Below are 18,126 nucleotides of genomic sequence, written 5' to 3' on the forward strand. Positions count from 1 at the left end.
GGCTGTCCCCAGGCTAATTTCTAGCATGTCTGATTTTTATCCCTTCCCCTTTAAATCTAGTTCAAAGCTGTTACAATGGGCCCTGCTAACACCTATGCAAAAATCCTTACCCCCCTCTTTGAGACAGGTATACCCCGTCAGTTGCCAGCAGGCCATGGTGTCAAGAAACCCAAAACTCTGCTGGTGACACCAGTTATGGAGCCAGGTATTATATTCTGCTTGGTCTTCTTTGTTACAGTGGGGATTCTGTAACACGCATATCAAACAACGAGGCCCATGGAAAAGAAATATATATGGACAGATTCTTGATAGATGTTTCAGAGATGTTTATTTCTCCAGCCGCATGTCCGGGCTCTGCCGAGGAACTGCGGCAATCCCGGGACCCGAGGGTCCTTGGCCGTGCAGGGGAACACAAAACAACCAATGGGGAACGAGGCTGACCAGGGGCAGGAAAACCCCATATCCTCCCCCCAGGACCCCTCTCCCAGGACCACATGGCAGGGGGAGGGCCTCAACACTTCTTGGTGCTGTTTTTTCTCTCATCCTTCTTTGCAGCTGGAAGGATAGAGGAGAAACTATTTGTGTTCTGATCCCATAACCAGTTGTCTCAAGGATGTTATTGTGCACACATTATTTTATGTATAGAAGTGCTATCTCTCTATAAAAAGTATTCTTGGTTACTTAATTTTAAAATGATCAGATGGCTGTATAAAAAGTAACTGCTGTGAGATGCTGAAACATTTGTTAGCTATGTATGCCTTCTTATGTGGAACATTAAGGGTGGTAAGATTTTATATCTGCTAATATTAGTATTGGTGAAACAATTATGCTGCTACCACTTTAATGAATTTAGGGGCTGTCTGTAATACTTTTTGAAATCCTCCAGTCTTTTTCAATTGTATTTAGTACACTGACCAGTGTGGTATACCAGTAGCAAATTTCTTTTTTTTTCTTCTTGTGGATAAAAGTACCAAACTTTTGGGAGAGTTTTAACTATATACACACAGTTAAATATATAGTTATATAGATAGATATTTCATTATGTAAAGTAAAGAAGATACGAGGAGCTCATCCTTTTATTCTCCTTTTGGTAACAGGAAGGTTAATCTTGCATTTTCTTATACCTCTTCAGGATGAGACCTCATGTCCTGTATTCCATAGCAGACCCACACTCCACAAAGACCTGTGTGAGATGCTTCAGATCACTAAAAATTCAGAAGTAGAAGCGAAAACAAGTCCCTTTCAGAAGTAATGATCTGCTACCTTATCTTGATGGCCTGTGAAACCACAGTTTTCAAGGAGCCTCATCAGGGCTTTCTGCATCTTGTTTTGCTGTCTTGCAGCATTTAAGTATCTATTAAAAGTTGTCATCAAGATTTACTTACCTCCCTCTAACAGGATAGTTCTTTAATTAAAAAGTAGCTGCTGTGGGAAGGTGGACATGAGTGAAAGGACTGTTATTGCAGAGGAGACCCCAACAGACTGTTGAGGTTTTTTCAGCTGCATTTCAAAGGTGTACCTCTGAGAGACCCAGCAGCCTGTCTACTGTAGCAAGGTTTTTGGTTTTGCTAAAAGAGAGATGGAGAGGGATTACAAGGTCATGTTGTGAGAAGAGAAGGGGGAGTGGCTTCAAACTGACAGAGTAGGTTAGATACTGGGAAGAAATTCTTGGCTGTGAAGGTGGTAAGGCACTGGAACAGGTTGCCCAGAGAAGCTGTGGATGTCCCATCCCTGGTTGAAATGTTCAAGGCCAGGTTGAACAGGGTGGTGGGCCACCTAATCTAGTGGAAGATGTCACTGCCCATGACAGGACATTGAAACTAGATAGTCTAAGGTCCCTTCCAACCCAAATCATTCTATGATAATACTCTTCTGCCCCGATGAGGTGGGGAGAGGAGGTGTTGTCTTGGCCTTTTTTTTTGTTGTTGTTGTTGCATAATTTGGTACAGATTAGCAAGAATTCATCCAACAGTGAGAACTTGTTGGGATTTTCTTTGGAGACATTTTTTGTCCTCTGCTTAGAGGAAATCTAGGGTACAGGTGCTTCTGTGCGTTAATTATTATTGTGATAAGCAATAAAGTTAGAGAAAATTTTGTAGATGCTCTTTTGATGATGCTGGATAGTGGAACTACAGCTCTTGACACCATTACCATATGGCTCTTTTTCTTTTTGCCTTTCCCCATCTATATATACCAGTACCAGACTGTATAAAAAAAAAATTCAGTTGCACTACCTAGGGAATGCAGGCTGATTAATTTAATAAATGTGGGTGCCGAAGTCCTTGAATATAACCTGGCTACTTTTACACACGTTGTCTGAAAGTGCCAACAAACACTGCTCTGCCAGCATCTGTTTCAGAGTTCAAAGGTCATTAGTGGTTTGGCTGCTTTGGACTAATTTCAATGCAAAATAACATATATCATCCTATACATGATATGAACCTTGAGGAAGGATTACTTAGCTTTATAATTTTGAACTGTACATGTTATATATGCAGAGTAATGTAGAAATTAAGACCTTTGTGATCACAACATATGTCTGAGAGAACTGAACCAGTGTAAGCACAAGTTAGTGCCCAAAAATACCAGCTTCATCTTACCTCTGCTTTGGAAACTTTGGTACATATACTGTGGCAGATTCACGTAGAATGTACTTGCATCAGCAGTGTTAATGTTCCTTAAATTTAGTCTATTATTTTGACTTCCATGTTAAATGTTAGCCTGAATTTCAATACTGTGACTTTTTGAATGGTTGGCCTGTTTCTCTGGTAGGTTTTCAATTGTAACTTTAATTCTTTGTCAGAATATGCCACTTCACAAATAATCCTTGGTGTAAAATGATCTGGTTTACTGTTTATTTCCTGTTTGATATGTGGACTCTAACAGAGCACTGCAATTAGTTCAGTGTCACAATACCTCAGTGCTTTCAGAAGGGCAGGGTGCCACTTTCATGCAGTGTTATGAATAGCACATGAACTGGAATCTTACTTAAGAGAGAATTTTAGGGACAGTCTTGCCACTTGCTGTCAAAACTGTACGGTGCTTCATAGCTGAATAGATTGTGATAATGCTGCATGTCTTATTTATGTGTTTTGCCAGGTTTCTCTCTCTTGCACAGTCTGTAGGCTTCTTTCTGTAATTCAATCACCCACATAATACTGTGGTGGCATGGTTTGTAATATTGATGCACTTTATTACAGTCCTGCCTCAGAGCTGTCTTCCCAGCTTATTACTCTGGCACTTCCGTCTAGTGTTTCCTGTTTATTATGGCTTTTATTGCTCTACAAAACTCTCTGCTACACTTCCTTTTTTTTCCTCCCTTGCATTATCTACTCTTTGACCCTCCTGGTCAAAGTTTCATTCTTGAGACTCTTCCTTTTTGTTGGCACTAAAGGCCTTACTTCCTGTTACATTTGTGAACATTGCTAAGAAAATTTCTGTCTGGGATAGCTGTCTGAATTACTGTTCTTTTTGCTTTGGTCTGACCATCTCTTGGCGGTTAAATGCTCAGCAAGTCTATTTCCATTTACCTCTGCAGAGCCCAGGCCTGGACTCAAAAACAGCACTAGGACACAATCTGCTTTGTTCTTTTGTCTTTTTGGTCAAACCATTGTTTATTCTCTGTAACATTATGGCCATGATATCTAGCTGCTAACCTGCCTAAAAGGAAAACATGCTGGCAGGGCCTGATTAGGTATCAAATGCCGCTGTCCCACTTCAGGGAAAAAAATTCTAGAGATCTCCTGGAATCTCTTCTCTTACTGGAGCTCCTTCATAGTTCAGTAATTTTACTTGGTGAAAGTTTAAGCTGAAAATTGACATCATTAGGTACACATTGCAAGAAAATAGTCTTTCAGTGTGACTATTATTCATGGTAGAGAACTGCAGTATGTGGTATATACATGAATTTGCAAATTTTAAGTTTCTGCAGATACTTGTCCTTTAGTTACTTGTGCATATGTATTTACTTGATGCAAATTATATTGTATACTGGCCCATTGTTATGAACCGGTTTAACACAGAAGACCGAAGGAAACTATGTCTCTGCGAAAAAAACTGATTGGACCCAGAAAGGTTTGAAATATACCCAAAAAAACGTGATAAAAACCAAACTAGGTTAGATGTTGGTGCCAAAAAATTGATATATTTTATTTAATAAAAGAGGCAAAGAGAAAGAAAGAAAGAGAAAATAAATAAATAGAAAATGAAGGGGGGAGGGGGAAACAGGGAGAGGTGACATGGGTCAGGTGGAAGCATATCACCCTTCTGGGGGTCCCAATGACATCTCATTGCTCCCCTCTGTCTGGTCTGCTGGTGGTGAGGATCCCCCACTGCTGCTGCCATGCTGAAAAGTGTAGAATCCAGTGGATTAATACACATTTGGGCCAGGTGGAAATGGCCAGGTGCCTCCCTCACAGGGGGATAGTTTGACACTGTCCCTTGCAACACTGAGGGTCTGTTGCATCATCTCTGGGGCTCTGGTGCAGGGTCTGGGGACCCCTGGGGGGGAGCCTTTGATGGGTCTTGACACCCCCTTCTGCTGTGGATAAGCTTTTCCCGGGGTGAAGGGGCCCCTCAGCTGGGCTCTGCACAGCGGAGGATGGGCGGTCACTGCGCCTCTCTCCAGAGGCTTTTCCAACACACGCCCAAGGCCTGTCTTCCCCCTACTTCGGTGCGAGGGTCTGTGCGAGCCTGGCAGCTGATAGCCCTGGGGCTGTGGTCTCCACTCCAAAGGTGTTAAGCTTGATCCCTTTGAATGCATTCTTCTCTCCCCAGACCTGAGTTTACTCTATCTTACCTCCATCAGCGAGCAGTTCAGAGCCCCAGTCAGAAGGCCTGTTCAGGGTGTGGTGTCTTCTCTACAGCTTTTTTAATACAGTTTTGCTATAAAAAGCAAAAGTCCTTCATGAAGAGGTTTAAGCCATAGATTATAACATTCAGTCTCTGACTCCCATTAAGCTTTTGTAATTGAATTTTGTATTCATTTACACAGGAGTGTACGATTAAGCATTGATTTTAGTCAGTTGTGACATTATTGCCAACACATTCTGTATATTTGGTGTGGCAGTTAGAGACATGGTTTAGTTGTGGGCTTGGTATTGCTGTGTTAATAGTGTGACTTGATGATCTTAAAAGTCTTTTTTAAAACCTAAACAATTCTGATGCATTGCTGAAATACCAGTAACTGTCTGGTATTGTGTGTAAAAGTTTATCTATGGTTCTGACCTAGCCTGCTGTCAGGATTTTTATACTACTGTTAATTGATTCTTAATATTTTCTTGGAGTTATCAGTGGGATAAACTGTTTCCCCTGTGCTTTCAGTTTGCTCTAAATGGTGAAGAACTTGAAGCAGGAAAAAGCACCTGAGCCTTTTGCTTTTTTGCCTTGTTTACAATAAATTGTTTTCTATGATGATTTTGTTATAATGCTAGGAGTTTTAATGCTGTGGAGGAAGAAGAACCTTGTCTCTACTGCAGTTTGAAAAAAGGTTATATTCCTGTTGCTCAAAATGCATTAATCTTGAAATATCTAATGAGTTAAATAAAGCTGAATGTAACCTACATGTCATGCTAAGGTTTTTTTTAGGTATTGCCATTGACATCAGCTGTTGACATCAACTTTGCCATCAACTATTGGATAGAAATATAGCTGTTTTTCAACAACTAGAATTATTTCTTTTTCCAGCAAATTTAACTCCCAAGCTTTCTTAGTTCTGACTGTATTTTGAATGGCTTTCTTTAGCATATTTTCTTAAGTGGAGTTCTACGCTATTTTTCATTACAGACGCCTCCACCTCAATAAGAAAGCCACGGACAAACAGCCATATAGCAAGCTTCCTGGTGTTTCACTTCTAAAGCCGTTAAAAGGCGTGGATCCTAACCTGATCAACAACCTAGAAACCTTCTTTGAGCTGGATTATCCAAAAGTATGTATATTATTTAGTGTCTTTTTTCCCTCCTATGCCTCAAAAAGTCATATGAGAAGCTTGGATGGGAACTATGCTGCTTGATTGTGTCGGATTGTTCTTCCTTCTGCAGAAAATGTATAATCACATATTTTACATGTTGCAAACAAAACTTACTCCTTTTTGGAAAACTGTCTGTTGAGGAACACATCCAAGGCTTAGGGATGAAATATACTCTACACTCCACTAATATTTGCTTAATCATTATTCCTGTGTTGTGGTGTTTATAGATTAAAATGTTTCATGCTGCTGTAAAAGATCACTTGAGAGGCAAGAAATCCTCCTCAGTTGGCTACTTCTCTGTAAGAGATCCTCCAAAAGAGAGCACTTAAGTGACAGCCTGAAACTTTTTGATGGTTCTTACTGATGGTTCATCCAATGATGAGTTGCTCAATGATGAAGTAGTGTACCTCACCGGTTGTTGGTAGATAGGGTAGTCTCTAAGCCATGGTTGGTGTTGGGAAGCAAATAGTTAAAAAAAGCTCACATTTGCTGTTAAACGCTGTTTGAATTTGTAATATAAGTGATAAACAGTATAATTGATACATGTGTCAGATGCTCTTCTTGCTCCAAAGAGCTTAAAAGAAGTCTGCAAATGTTCGCTATATCATTCAGTATTTGAAGTATCCTCCTGTGGATGGGAAAAGGAATACATTTTTTACTGTATTTGTATCTGCTGAATTCTGAAACTTGAAATTTAACTTTAATAAAAAAACTCTTTTCTCAATTCTTCTCAAAACTGCATTTGACACTACTGTTTCAATTGTAAAAGGTCAAAGGTTTGTGTAAGCTGTACACCTAAGTGGATAGGGTAAAACAAATAAAAATCCCTAGCATTTGGAACTAATTAGAAGTTGAAAATTTTTTCTGTAGTGAAGCTTTGGGCCTTTTGAAAAGCTTCAGACATGAACATATGAGTCCTTTCAACTCAACAGAGTGCAATAAAGTGTGGCCAAGCACATTTTAAAGCATACTTTAGGCGTGCTGTGTAGGCCAATGTTGCAAACAGTGCAAAGGATCTTCAGCAATATCTTAAGGTGTTATATGACCTATAATGAACACTAAAACATTATGCAGCTGAAACATTTGAGTACAAATAAAACTTGTTTAATAATTCAAAAAAACAGTTGTGCTGGATCTAGCTTTACAAGAGGTAGTCTTGATCCTTGGTTGCGAAAACACATGGGTAATAATCTTAAAATGTTGCTACTCCACACAAATCTGAGTTTCAGATAGTAGTAGATAATCATACTTTTCCTAAGGAGAGTGAAAATGCATATCTGAATGCTTCAGTTTACAGCAGCACAGATTAGACAGTACAAGCAGGGTCCTCAAACTGTCTGAAAAAACTTTTTTATAGTTATTGTATAGAACTACCTTAAAAGATTGACCACAAAAATTAGAACAACAGTATTGCCTGGTATTCAAAGTTCAGCTGTGCAGTGAAAAATTATTCTGAAAGATTAATCTGAAACCTTTCCCACTGAAGCTGAATTCAACCTACAGTGCTAACGATTCTCTTCTGTGATCCTCCATGCATGAAATAGTCTTCTCTTGAATAGAATCCAGTTATGCTGTCTCAAAACTGCAGGACTTACACATAATATTTTTATCAGTGAACAGTTCTCACCTACTGTGCATATTGTAATTTTGCAAAAGTTTTTCTGTTTGTGTTAAATCCAAATGAACCTGATGGTAATGTTTGTGTAGATAAGCATGTTTGTTCTGCTTTCATCATACATTTTCTAGTTTTTTACTTTGCTACTGCATACAAAGACCATTTATTTTGAATTTTTCTCTTTTCAAATATTGAAGTCTGAAATATCTGTTCTACTTCTTGTTGAATTTCTTGGAGAATATGGATAAAGACATGTCATTGCTACTGTGGATTGAAGAGTCATTATATAATGACTAGGAAAATTAATTTTATTTTAAAAATTTCATTTAATGTTCAGTAAAAACCTAATTTCTTCAGTTGTTTTTTTCTATGGTGTTCATGCTGTCAAGATTCTGTTGTGATGAGAGGACCTGCCTGCTTAATGAGACAACTCTTTCATCTTTTTAAATCCATTTTCCATGATATAAGATGGTAGAAATCAAACACTGCTTGCTCCTTAGCCAAATTGAGTTTGAGTCTGCATTCTGAGAGGTAGAGGTATTTGCCGATAGTTTGTAGTGCTAGAACAAATCTTAATTCCCATTTAACACTTAATGATTTTAAATTTCCACAATATTCTGAATGCAGTTGGAGTAGTTCAGGCTTTTGTGTATGACAATGCCTTTTTTTATTGGAAGTATGTATATATTTAATTTAGTATCTAATGTTGTATGTATACCCCTTACTGAACAAGAACATCAGAATTTGTCATCATAGAGCCAATAGGCAGCTTTCAAAATTCAGATTATTTTCACTAAACTATGTAAGCAAAAACTAAGTTTGGTGAGGTGATAAAATATTATAACGGAGAATAACAACTGTTTTGATTGCTAGTTGGGACTCTTATTTACAGCAGCTACTGTAAATGTGGTCCAAGAAAATTGCTTCTTTTGATTGAATTTTTCAGTCTTGGACTGTAAAAATGGCTTCTGGGTATCTTGATCAGAAATTTGCATTTTCTGTATTTTAGTCTTTGTATTGGAGCTCTAATACCTCTAATTTTAACAGGGTAAAAAGAAGGTTATATCAAGTAAGAAGTATTTAAGGGATTTGCTGTTACTGCAAAAGCAGAAATACCTTTATCAAAGCTTTCAAAGCTGCCTCAATGTTTAGTGATTTTTAAAATGCTATTTCTTCACCCACTATCACTAGCTTGTGTAAGCATGTAGCAGCTACAGTTTTCCCATACTACTTGTTGTTTTTTCAACTGTTACTCAATTAATGCGGAAAATACAGATATGTTACATATGCATATTCCTGAGTTTTGTTGTATGATTAGGTGTACATATGTATGTACATTGGTCTCTGTGGGTTGTCTTCCAACTCTATTCTGCATATGTATCTACAAAGTAAAGCAATGGAAGATGTAGTTCAGAGGTATGCAGTCATAATGTATCATTCTTTAATGTTTCAGGTGCTGTCATTTCATGGAATATAATACTGGATTTAAGATTCATATGTGAACAAAAATGAAAGTGGAAAAAAATTTTACCTTGTACACCAGAACATCTTATTTTATGATTAATAGAAACCCTTCAATAACAGCAGAAGTAATGTTCGTCAGTACAAGAATTTACTGAGATACAGCCTTAGTACTTTCTTTGCAAGTACTTGGCTGTGCATTAAAATACTAGACTCATTTAGCTGTAAAACAACTCCTTTGTTTTTAATACTATAACAGCACTCTTTATTTTTTTAGCTTACTATGCTATTAAGCTTTATTTCGTAGACTTTGTGGATATTAGCCGTATGTATGTAAATATATATGTGAGTGTATACATTTTTGTTTTTACTAGTATGAAGTACTGCTCTGTGTACAAGATCATGATGATCCAGCTATTGATGTGTGCAAAAAGCTCCTTGGCAAATACCCAAATGTTGATGCTAGACTGTTTATAGGTAAGCAGTGCAACTTGAAGGTGGGACTCTTACTTGTAAAATGATAGGTCTTCAACTCCATATAGAATACTCTATATGGAGTTGAAGACTCCATGTGTATGTGGACTGGAAGAAATAAATAGTTGTCTTGTTCAGCCTATGTTGCTTCTGTAGCTTAATCTCCGGTTTGCACTAAAAAGTGAGTTTGTAGTAAGTCTGTGCCATCAGTTCAAGAAAACTTTAGGAAGAACAATTTGGGTAACCCCCTGCAATTTTTCCTCCTAATTTTAAAACAACGGTTTAAATCCTGTCTTTGCACTGAACTAAGTGTGCAGGAAGTGACTCAGAGTGGTGGCTGTATTTGAGCTTGAGGTCCTGCAACAATCCTTTTTCATCTGCTTAGACTGTAGGGCTCTTTCTTCACTTTATATTTGAATTAGTGGAGGAGAGGGATATTAGAACAAGGTAGTAAAATGTAGTTGGTTTTTTTTTCTCTGATACGAAATAAACTTGACCATGTCTGTAAGCTAGATGTAAAAGAGTGTGTCTCACTTTATTCTGCTCCTTTTTTATTTTTCTGCTGAAATTACTGTAGAATATAATCTTCATAATCATAGTCTTAAGAGATAAAGAATGTTTCCCTTACAATAATGTAGTAATAAGCTTCTTTAGTTAATCTTGTTACCCTGCCATTTTAAGGAAGCATTTGAATATTTTTTCCTTTTCTTTTTCTAATTATAAAATATAGGATTGAAGGTATACTTAAAACATAAATCTCTTGCATAAAAGTGGACTTTAAGAATTGGTGGGTAAACATTCACTCTTCTTCAGTTCATGTATTTAAATATGTTGGTTATTGAATCTGAATTCCAAAAAAACCCCATACATTATTTCTGAATGATGTTTGTATTTTTTAGGTGGCAAGAAGGTTGGCATCAACCCCAAGATTAATAACTTGATGCCTGGCTATGAAGTTGCCAAATATGATCTCATATGGATTTGTGATAGTGGAATCAGAGGTAGGTGTGTATGTGCTGACTGTGAAACTGTCCTCACCATAAGTAAGCAGGTTTTGGAGACTGTTTTAACTGAGAATACAAGCAGAAGCTAAAGTTAAAAGTCTGAAAAAAATGTTTTTGTGGAATAAAAGTTTAACCTCTAATTAAAGGAGAAAATACCTTTAAAAATACTCAAAATAAGTATTTGAACCGTTTCCGTTTTATTCGTTGTTGGTCATAATAATTGTTAATCACTAATACTATTTTTCTGAAACTGTTCTTATAAGATACTATGCATCAAAGCATATGTACTCTTGATACTGGTAATACAGTGAGAATTAGTGTCTCTCTGCAGCAGTCTTCTAATGACAGAATTGTTCCATGAAGTGTTGTTTTTTCCTTTGTCACTTAGTAACACCAGACACACTGACAGATATGGCCAATCAAATGACTGAAAAAGTGGGCTTGGTCCATGGGCTTCCCTATGTTGCAGACAGGCAGGGTTTTGCTGCTACTCTTGAACAGGTGAGTGCAGTGTTGTGGGGGTATTTTGTTTTATTCTGTTTTTGCTTGCAAAACCTTGCTGAGTGAAAGCCATATTGTGCTTCTTGCACTTCTTGACTGAGGAAATGTTTATTCTCAGCTGCAGTTGCACTTCAAACTAAGGGTAAGTAGGATAACTTCTAAATGCTTCAGAGTTCTTCTGGGATGCTCTCTATTGATTCAATATTTAAGTTTACAATATAAACAATAAAGATTACAGGATACACATTTTGGATTTTATGTTTAAAATTAGTAAAAAACTGAATAACTTAACTGAAGAATGCTTTCTAGTGCTTAGTCAGAAAAGACTAATTAATTCTATTTTGCTGTCTGAAGAGGCACACAAAAATGGCCATGACAAGTCAAAGCTAAGTCCAGCTCACACAGTATCTTATTTCCAGCAGTATTTACAAGCAGAGCCTTTGAGGAAAGTAGAACAAAAGCAAGGCTTATATCCTGTTTTCCTGTAATACTGCCCAAATGTTCTGCAATTTTCAGCTGAGAGACTTCTAAGCAGAAAGCAGACTTGTATATTTACTAATCTTTAATAGTATTTTAGTAAGAACAGATTTCTTACATGAACTTTTCCATTCATTTTTGAGTTTGTATAAATTTTTAACATCTATAACTTTCTTTACCAGGAAGTTCCATCTGTTGCAGGATCCAAATCTGGTTTATTCTGACCCTTGTTCTTCTGTAGTGCTATTTCATGTCTCATAATAATTTTAGTGAAAGAGAAAGTGAAAAGTTGATTCCTATCCACCATCTTCATACCACTTACTCTGTCCTATTCTCCCCCCTCCTCTTTCTTAGTAAGCTCTCTTTGGTAGAATGAAGAGGTTGAGTTTGCTTTTTTGTTCCTTGTGTCTCAAGGCATGTAGCTTAATCAATTTTTATTTGGAGCTGGCATGTGTAAGGCATTTTGGCCCCAAGGCTAACTGATAGGGATGAAAGACAGAAATGTGAGAGATGAAAATGTGGTAAATTCAGTACTCCATCATTGCTCTGAGTGAGGGATGCTTTTGTGATGATTTTTTTTTTCTTTCTTTTTTTTTCTTTTTGTATGATACAAAGTCTGAATTTCCTTTTACAAGAGAAAAGCGGAGAGCTATAGCACAAATTTCCTAGTACTGCTACTTGTTAAAGCAAAAATTACAACTCCTGCTTCTGTATTCCTGGAAGAGCTTTTTGCCTGCTGATCCAGTATACTGCAAGATGAGCATGCCTTTTCTTGAACGGGTTATGGTACCAGTGTGAAGGCAGTCTACACTAAATAATAGCGAGAGGCACTAGCACTCGTTCCCTCTGTTGTTTTGTAGGTCATTCCTAGTTCTAAGTTGCTGAATCTTGTAAAAAAGTTTGCTCGCAGTCTGAATTTTTTCTTCACTGTCTTTGTTTGCAAATGTAAGTAAACAAATTTCCCATGCTTCTGTAGAGCCATATAGTAAGTTTCTAAGAACATGTATGCATGAATGCAGTTAATTTGCACAAGAGAAAAGAGAGAACATGTCTGTTAGTTATCACCACGTAATATATTAATCCTAGCGATTAGTCTGTTACTTAATAGACTTTTAGTACATATATTCCCTGAGAAAAACCTCAGTAAATTAGAAATGAAATACAAAATGAAGTGCAGTAGTTCAGTATGTGGATTTAAAACCTGCTTATAGATTTGCAAAAACACAACCAATATCACCAATAGATTTCTCAGATTGGGTGATACACTAGGTTTCTTAGAATGGTACTAAAGGTCTTTCCAAATACACCATGATAATTAGCCACATCTAGTGTTTTTTACCTTGCATATGTTTTCAGAGGAAAACCAGTCAGTGTAGTACTTACAGAGCTTTAAATGCCTTTTCTTCTTTTCGCAGGTCTATTTTGGAACTTCACATCCAAGGTCATATATTTCAGCCAACTTAACTGGCTTTAAGTGTGTAACGGGAATGTCATGCTTGATGAGGAAGGACGTCTTGGACCAAGCTGGAGGACTGATAGCTTTTGCACAGTATATTGCTGAAGATTACTTTATGGCCAAAGCTATAGCTGACCGGTAAGATGACTCTGAAGTAAGCTTATTTCCTTAAGTGTAGTTTAAATCTTTCTTTTTGTTTGCTTTTTGGATTTTTTCAAAACACGTGACACATACTGTAAGTATACATGTTTGTGTCAGCTTCACATATATGTAGCAAACATGTTAATGCCATGTGCTTTGTCCTATCAGTATAGTTCTTCAGAAATAATTAAGCCATGTCATTGTCAATTCCGTTAGAGAAAAGTTTCAGAACTTGGTTTAAGTATTTGGTTTTTTCCAAAGAAGAGTCTTGATAAAATACTTTCTCCTTTTTTTGCCTACACCCATTGTAATATGGCACATGTGCCAAAGAAACTTCTCAAGCCTAATAAAATTCTGGTGTGCTTGTTATCTAGTTGGTTTTTGCATCTGTTATTTCCACATTTTTATAGTAACAAATTCCTTTTTCAGGGGCTGGAAATTTGCAATGGCCACGCAAGTTGCAATGCAAAACTCTGGTTCATATTCTATTTCTCAGTTTCAGTCCAGAATGATCAGGTAAGATTTTGATCTTTACTTCCTCTCCCACCCATCCCTGCCCCCTTCTTCTGATGGGGACGACCTGATAATGAAAGGCAATACGTTTTCTGAGCTAAGTTGGTCTAATGCCCAGTGTGCTAAAGTTCAGTGCACAGCTTGATGCATGCTTCTTTGTTAGTGCTGGGAGAGAGGTGTTGATTTTTCACAGAAGAATGACTGATACAGGTATTAAAAAAAAAAATTTAAAACACCTCGTCCTCAGTACTTTTTAAATGCTATCCATAGCATCTTTGAAAGGGAGGGTTTTTTCAGTATTATATTTGGAGGTGTGAATTAAATGAGATTAACATTTTAGAAAATACCATGATGGCTCATTTGGTGAGGTGGGGGAGGAGGATGTAATGAATAATGCAAAGTCAAAACTGATTTGTTTGTCTTTTCTAGGTGGGCCAAACTACGAATTAATATGTTGCCTGCCACAATAATTTGTGAGCCAATCTCAGAGTGCTTTGTTGCCAGTCTAGTTATTGGATGGGCAGCTCATCATGTGTTTAGATGGGATATAATGGTATTTTTCATGTGTCACTGCTTGGCATGGTTTATATTTGACTACATTCAGCTAAAAGGTGTTCAGGTATGTAATTTTGTTTTCCAGGAGGTTACTAAAGTTTTTTGTCATCGACTTCAGCAAAAAGCTAAGCGTAATTACAACCATATAATAATTCTCTTCACATGAAGGAAATAATCCTGTTACTTCTCAGTCTTCCAACTTCAGTTATAGTAGCATGAAAAGGAGTAAGTGGTAATTTTGTATCCGACATGCACTTGCCTCCAACTAGGCTCTGGAAGTTTAGCTCTCCCCTTAATTAATAATTATGTTTCAAATCTGCTCTACCTGGGCATATGCAGAAATGTTAAGCTCTTTTGACAGTACAAGAACAGAAGCTTTGTGGGATTTTATTTTAGTTGTCTCTTTGTCTTATATTTATTGAGGTGTATGTGTACTCATATGTACATTATTCACTTAATTTTGTTAATAATGGACAAGGAGAACAGCTGTAACCTACTTCCAAGGCCTCAAAAAACTTTTAATATAGAAAACTGTCACAAATGAGAGCAGCATTTGTTCTCCTGATGCTGTAGAAAATATTAAATATGGGTAATTGTATCTTGAACAAGAAAATATTCTTGGCTTTTAATGAAGGATGCTATTGATATGTAAACCTACATAGTAAGCTTTGTAAGATTTAGTTGCAAAAAAGATTTTAATTTACTTTAAAATTTCTTGAATTATCAGTATGATTAAATACCTTGCTTTTTATTATTTCTAGGGTGGTGCTCTGTGTTTTTCAAAACTTGATTATGCAGTAGCTTGGTTCATCAGAGAATCCATGACAATTTATATTTTCCTATCTGCTTTGTGGGACCCCACTATTAGCTGGAGGACAGGACGGTACCGATTACGTTGTGGAGGCACTGCAGAAGAAATTATTGATGTATAGCCACACATTTGTAACTGTGAATGTCAAAAAGAGAAGGGGGAAAGAAAAGTACTAGAAGTTGTTTATATACTTTCAAGAAAATCTACCTTCATTAGTTTTATTAATTGTATGTTTGGTATCTGTTCTTTAATTTATTTTTGCATGGCACTTGCATCTGTGAAAATACATCTTGTAGTCTTGGCCAAATGGTACCTTCCTCCTATATACAAATAAAAATAGGGAGAATTGGTCCTGACATCTACTTTCTATTTAAATGCTCTGCAGTAGACTTTTTTTTTAAAACAAATATCCTCCGGGATATGAACAGCTTCTTACTCCTTGGTGTGCAAGGCTAGTGAATCTAGCGTTCACATAACTATTTTCCAGCTGGATTGCACAAGGCTGCACCTATTAAAATCACAGAGGTACAGCTGATTTTTGTTCTATCCCACTAAATAGAGCTAGTAATGGGACCTTGGGAAAGAAGCTCTGAAATGTTTTATGCCTACCTCTTGTAGTTGCTGCAGAACAATATGAATAGAAAGTAAACAGCTTTGCAAAAACAAACTAAAGTAAACCTGGAGTCTTGTGTTTATGTGTATATAGGGAATATTTTAATCATTGCAGTAACCAAAAGTGGACTGAGTTTGATAGGAATGAGTTGGAAGCATTTACTGGTCAGGCATGTATTGTGGGCATCTTTTGGCCAAGTCTGATCTGGTTCTGTCTTGAACCTTGTTAAGCACTGTGCTGTAACTAGCCAAGGTGATCCCCTCAGTACTTCCATCCTTTTTTAAGGGGCATTTGTTTTTCTGTGTGAGTGAATGCTTTCACGCTGGGGGGGTGGGGGGTGTTCTGTGTGTGGGGGACATAGTAGGGGGTAGAAGGGAGCAGAAATACATTTCAGAAACATTTCACACATGAGCTATTTTCTTACACAGTGTCTTAAGAATGTAATTTCATGGTGCAGGTATTTAATATCTTTTTAAAGTGAACATACATACCTATACTAGTCATAATTAAGTATTCAATTGCAGTAGATATTGTGAATATATTAAAGGGCCGGGTGAATTTGCTGTTACTGATTAAAACTGTAGTCTTAATTTAGATATCAAACTAAGTTTACTCTTGGCTGTTTGCCTGTTAGTCTAGCCTTTAAATTGGACTTCTGTATTCCAGTGGTATGACTAAAAGGACTAGATTATAATGCATGCCATGGTTTTCCCCCCTCTGTTCCCTGTAGCTCGGTTTTCAACCTCATTGTGAAACTTCCTAATTTGTGGTGAGCTGGACTTGTTTTCTTTCAACACTCTTTAATTAAAAAAAAAAACCACAGCAAAGATAGAGAAGACTGTTGCATAAGCCTTTTGTTTTCATAATTGTATTTATGCTGCTTTACTTCTCTTCATATGGAATAGCAAATTGTCACCATGAACGTGAGCTGCTAATTACAAGGTTATGTCAACGAAGCAGCTTTAAAAGTTGGATGATGATGTGTAGCATATTAGCAATAATGACATGTATTTATAAAAATGGACTTTTTACCTTACTGAGCCAATCCCTTACCCATCATATGCTACACAAGTGTAGTGTGTATGTATTTGTTGTAAAACATACTCTGGGCCAAGATGCTTCATCCACCTTAATATCTCTTTTGCCTTATGGTAACATGAAACTTTTTTAATGGGCATTTCTGTATGAACAAAGGCTTGTGATACATGCTTCATTCTTTTCATGTGAATCAGGAAGAAACACTTTTCCTGAGGAAAGTTTTACACTGAAACATAGTCTAGTTGTGACCCACAAAAGCATCTTTTTTTAGTATTATTTTTGACATAGTTGACTTTTACTGACAATGTATCTTCATTTGTTTCATGAAGTTTGATGCCGTTCATTGCACTGCTAAAGTGGAGCTTAGCTTGCTACTTAGCTTTTTGCTGATTTCTATGCAGGCAATGGAACAGAACCAAAAAAAAAAAAAAGGCTGAACAGACTTCCGTTTAAAAAACTAGGTGGGGATAATTGTTTAACAGGTGCTTTGGTATTAGTAGAGCCATTTTTTGGCTGTGAAAAATAAAGCTTCACTTAAGCAAATGGTTTCATTTGGATATTGTTTGGTTGATGATAAAATGGAAACCAACAGTGTCAAATGTCGTAGACAATGCTGCAACAGAACTTTTAAAAGTTATAAACAGCTAATGTAAAGTTACGTTGATCTACAGCTGTGTATAATATACCATGTTTATTTAAAATAATTGTCTTGTTTATTCCTTTATTTAAAAATAAATTTTGAATACAATCTGTTTGGAGTACTTTATTCCTTTCTTCAATGATGCTGTAATGTGACAGCTTTAAGTGTTTATGGCAGTTTTGTTAGATTATATTTCTAATTAGTCTTCACAGCAGTAAAGGGATGTGCCTTTCTTTTGAGTTTTTTACAACTGCACCATCTCTTTTGGATTTTATATTTGACTGAAATTAACTCACATTTGCTAAATTGATTTTTAGTTATCCTTAATTTTTTAGAACAACTTCAGTGTACAAAAATTTTACAAGTGAGCAGCATAGTTCCCTATTTATTGTAACTAGGCTAGATTCTGATTTTAGAGATTATATCTTTGCCACAAAACATGTTAACATCAAGATGTCGTATTGATCTTTTGCTTTCAGGTACACTGACTAGAAAGCATTCTGAACTTGCTCTGCCATCTAACTTGGCTTTTTTTGTCTCTTCCCTACCATTTTTGAAGATCATGTGAAGCTTAGTAAGAGACTGTGCTTATGAAAGAATTGTTGTAGTCCTGGATGCATGGCTTAAACAAACACCGCTGGAATCACTTGAAAACCATTTATAGGAACTTAAATGGTCCTGGGTGTATTTTGTGCTTGGTACATTTGCAGCCACACAGCGCAATACTTAAATCCTCTTTCTTCAGTGCTTTTATTACTTTCCTGCCTACTGTTAAATAATGTTGTCATTTTATTCTGTAGTTGCAGGTGAAGTCTCTCACTTGAATTCCTTTTGCTGCTCTCCTGTTTCCTGCTGGGTG

General features: G+C 36.8%; 1 protein-coding gene across 1 annotated transcript in view; it reads left to right on the forward strand.

Annotated features, from left to right (window-relative positions):
• UGCG (UDP-glucose ceramide glucosyltransferase) overlaps positions 1-17,377 on the forward strand; it is a 36,719-nt gene extending 19,342 nt beyond the window's left edge. Inside the window, exons 2-9 of the mRNA XM_039566949.1 lie at positions 5,785-5,926; positions 9,419-9,521; positions 10,418-10,519; positions 10,911-11,023; positions 12,916-13,094; positions 13,527-13,613; positions 14,040-14,229; positions 14,927-17,377. Of these exons, the coding sequence (XP_039422883.1) occupies positions 5,785-5,926; positions 9,419-9,521; positions 10,418-10,519; positions 10,911-11,023; positions 12,916-13,094; positions 13,527-13,613; positions 14,040-14,229; positions 14,927-15,097 (1,087 nt within the window). The 3' untranslated portion in view covers positions 15,098-17,377. The remainder of the gene's footprint in view (positions 1-5,784; positions 5,927-9,418; positions 9,522-10,417; positions 10,520-10,910; positions 11,024-12,915; positions 13,095-13,526; positions 13,614-14,039; positions 14,230-14,926) is intronic.
• The last annotated feature ends 749 nt before the right edge of the window (positions 17,378-18,126 follow it).

This window comes from Corvus cornix, chromosome Z (assembly GCF_000738735.6).
Source record: "Corvus cornix cornix isolate S_Up_H32 chromosome Z, ASM73873v5, whole genome shotgun sequence".
Taxonomy (NCBI): domain Eukaryota; kingdom Metazoa; phylum Chordata; class Aves; order Passeriformes; family Corvidae; genus Corvus; species Corvus cornix.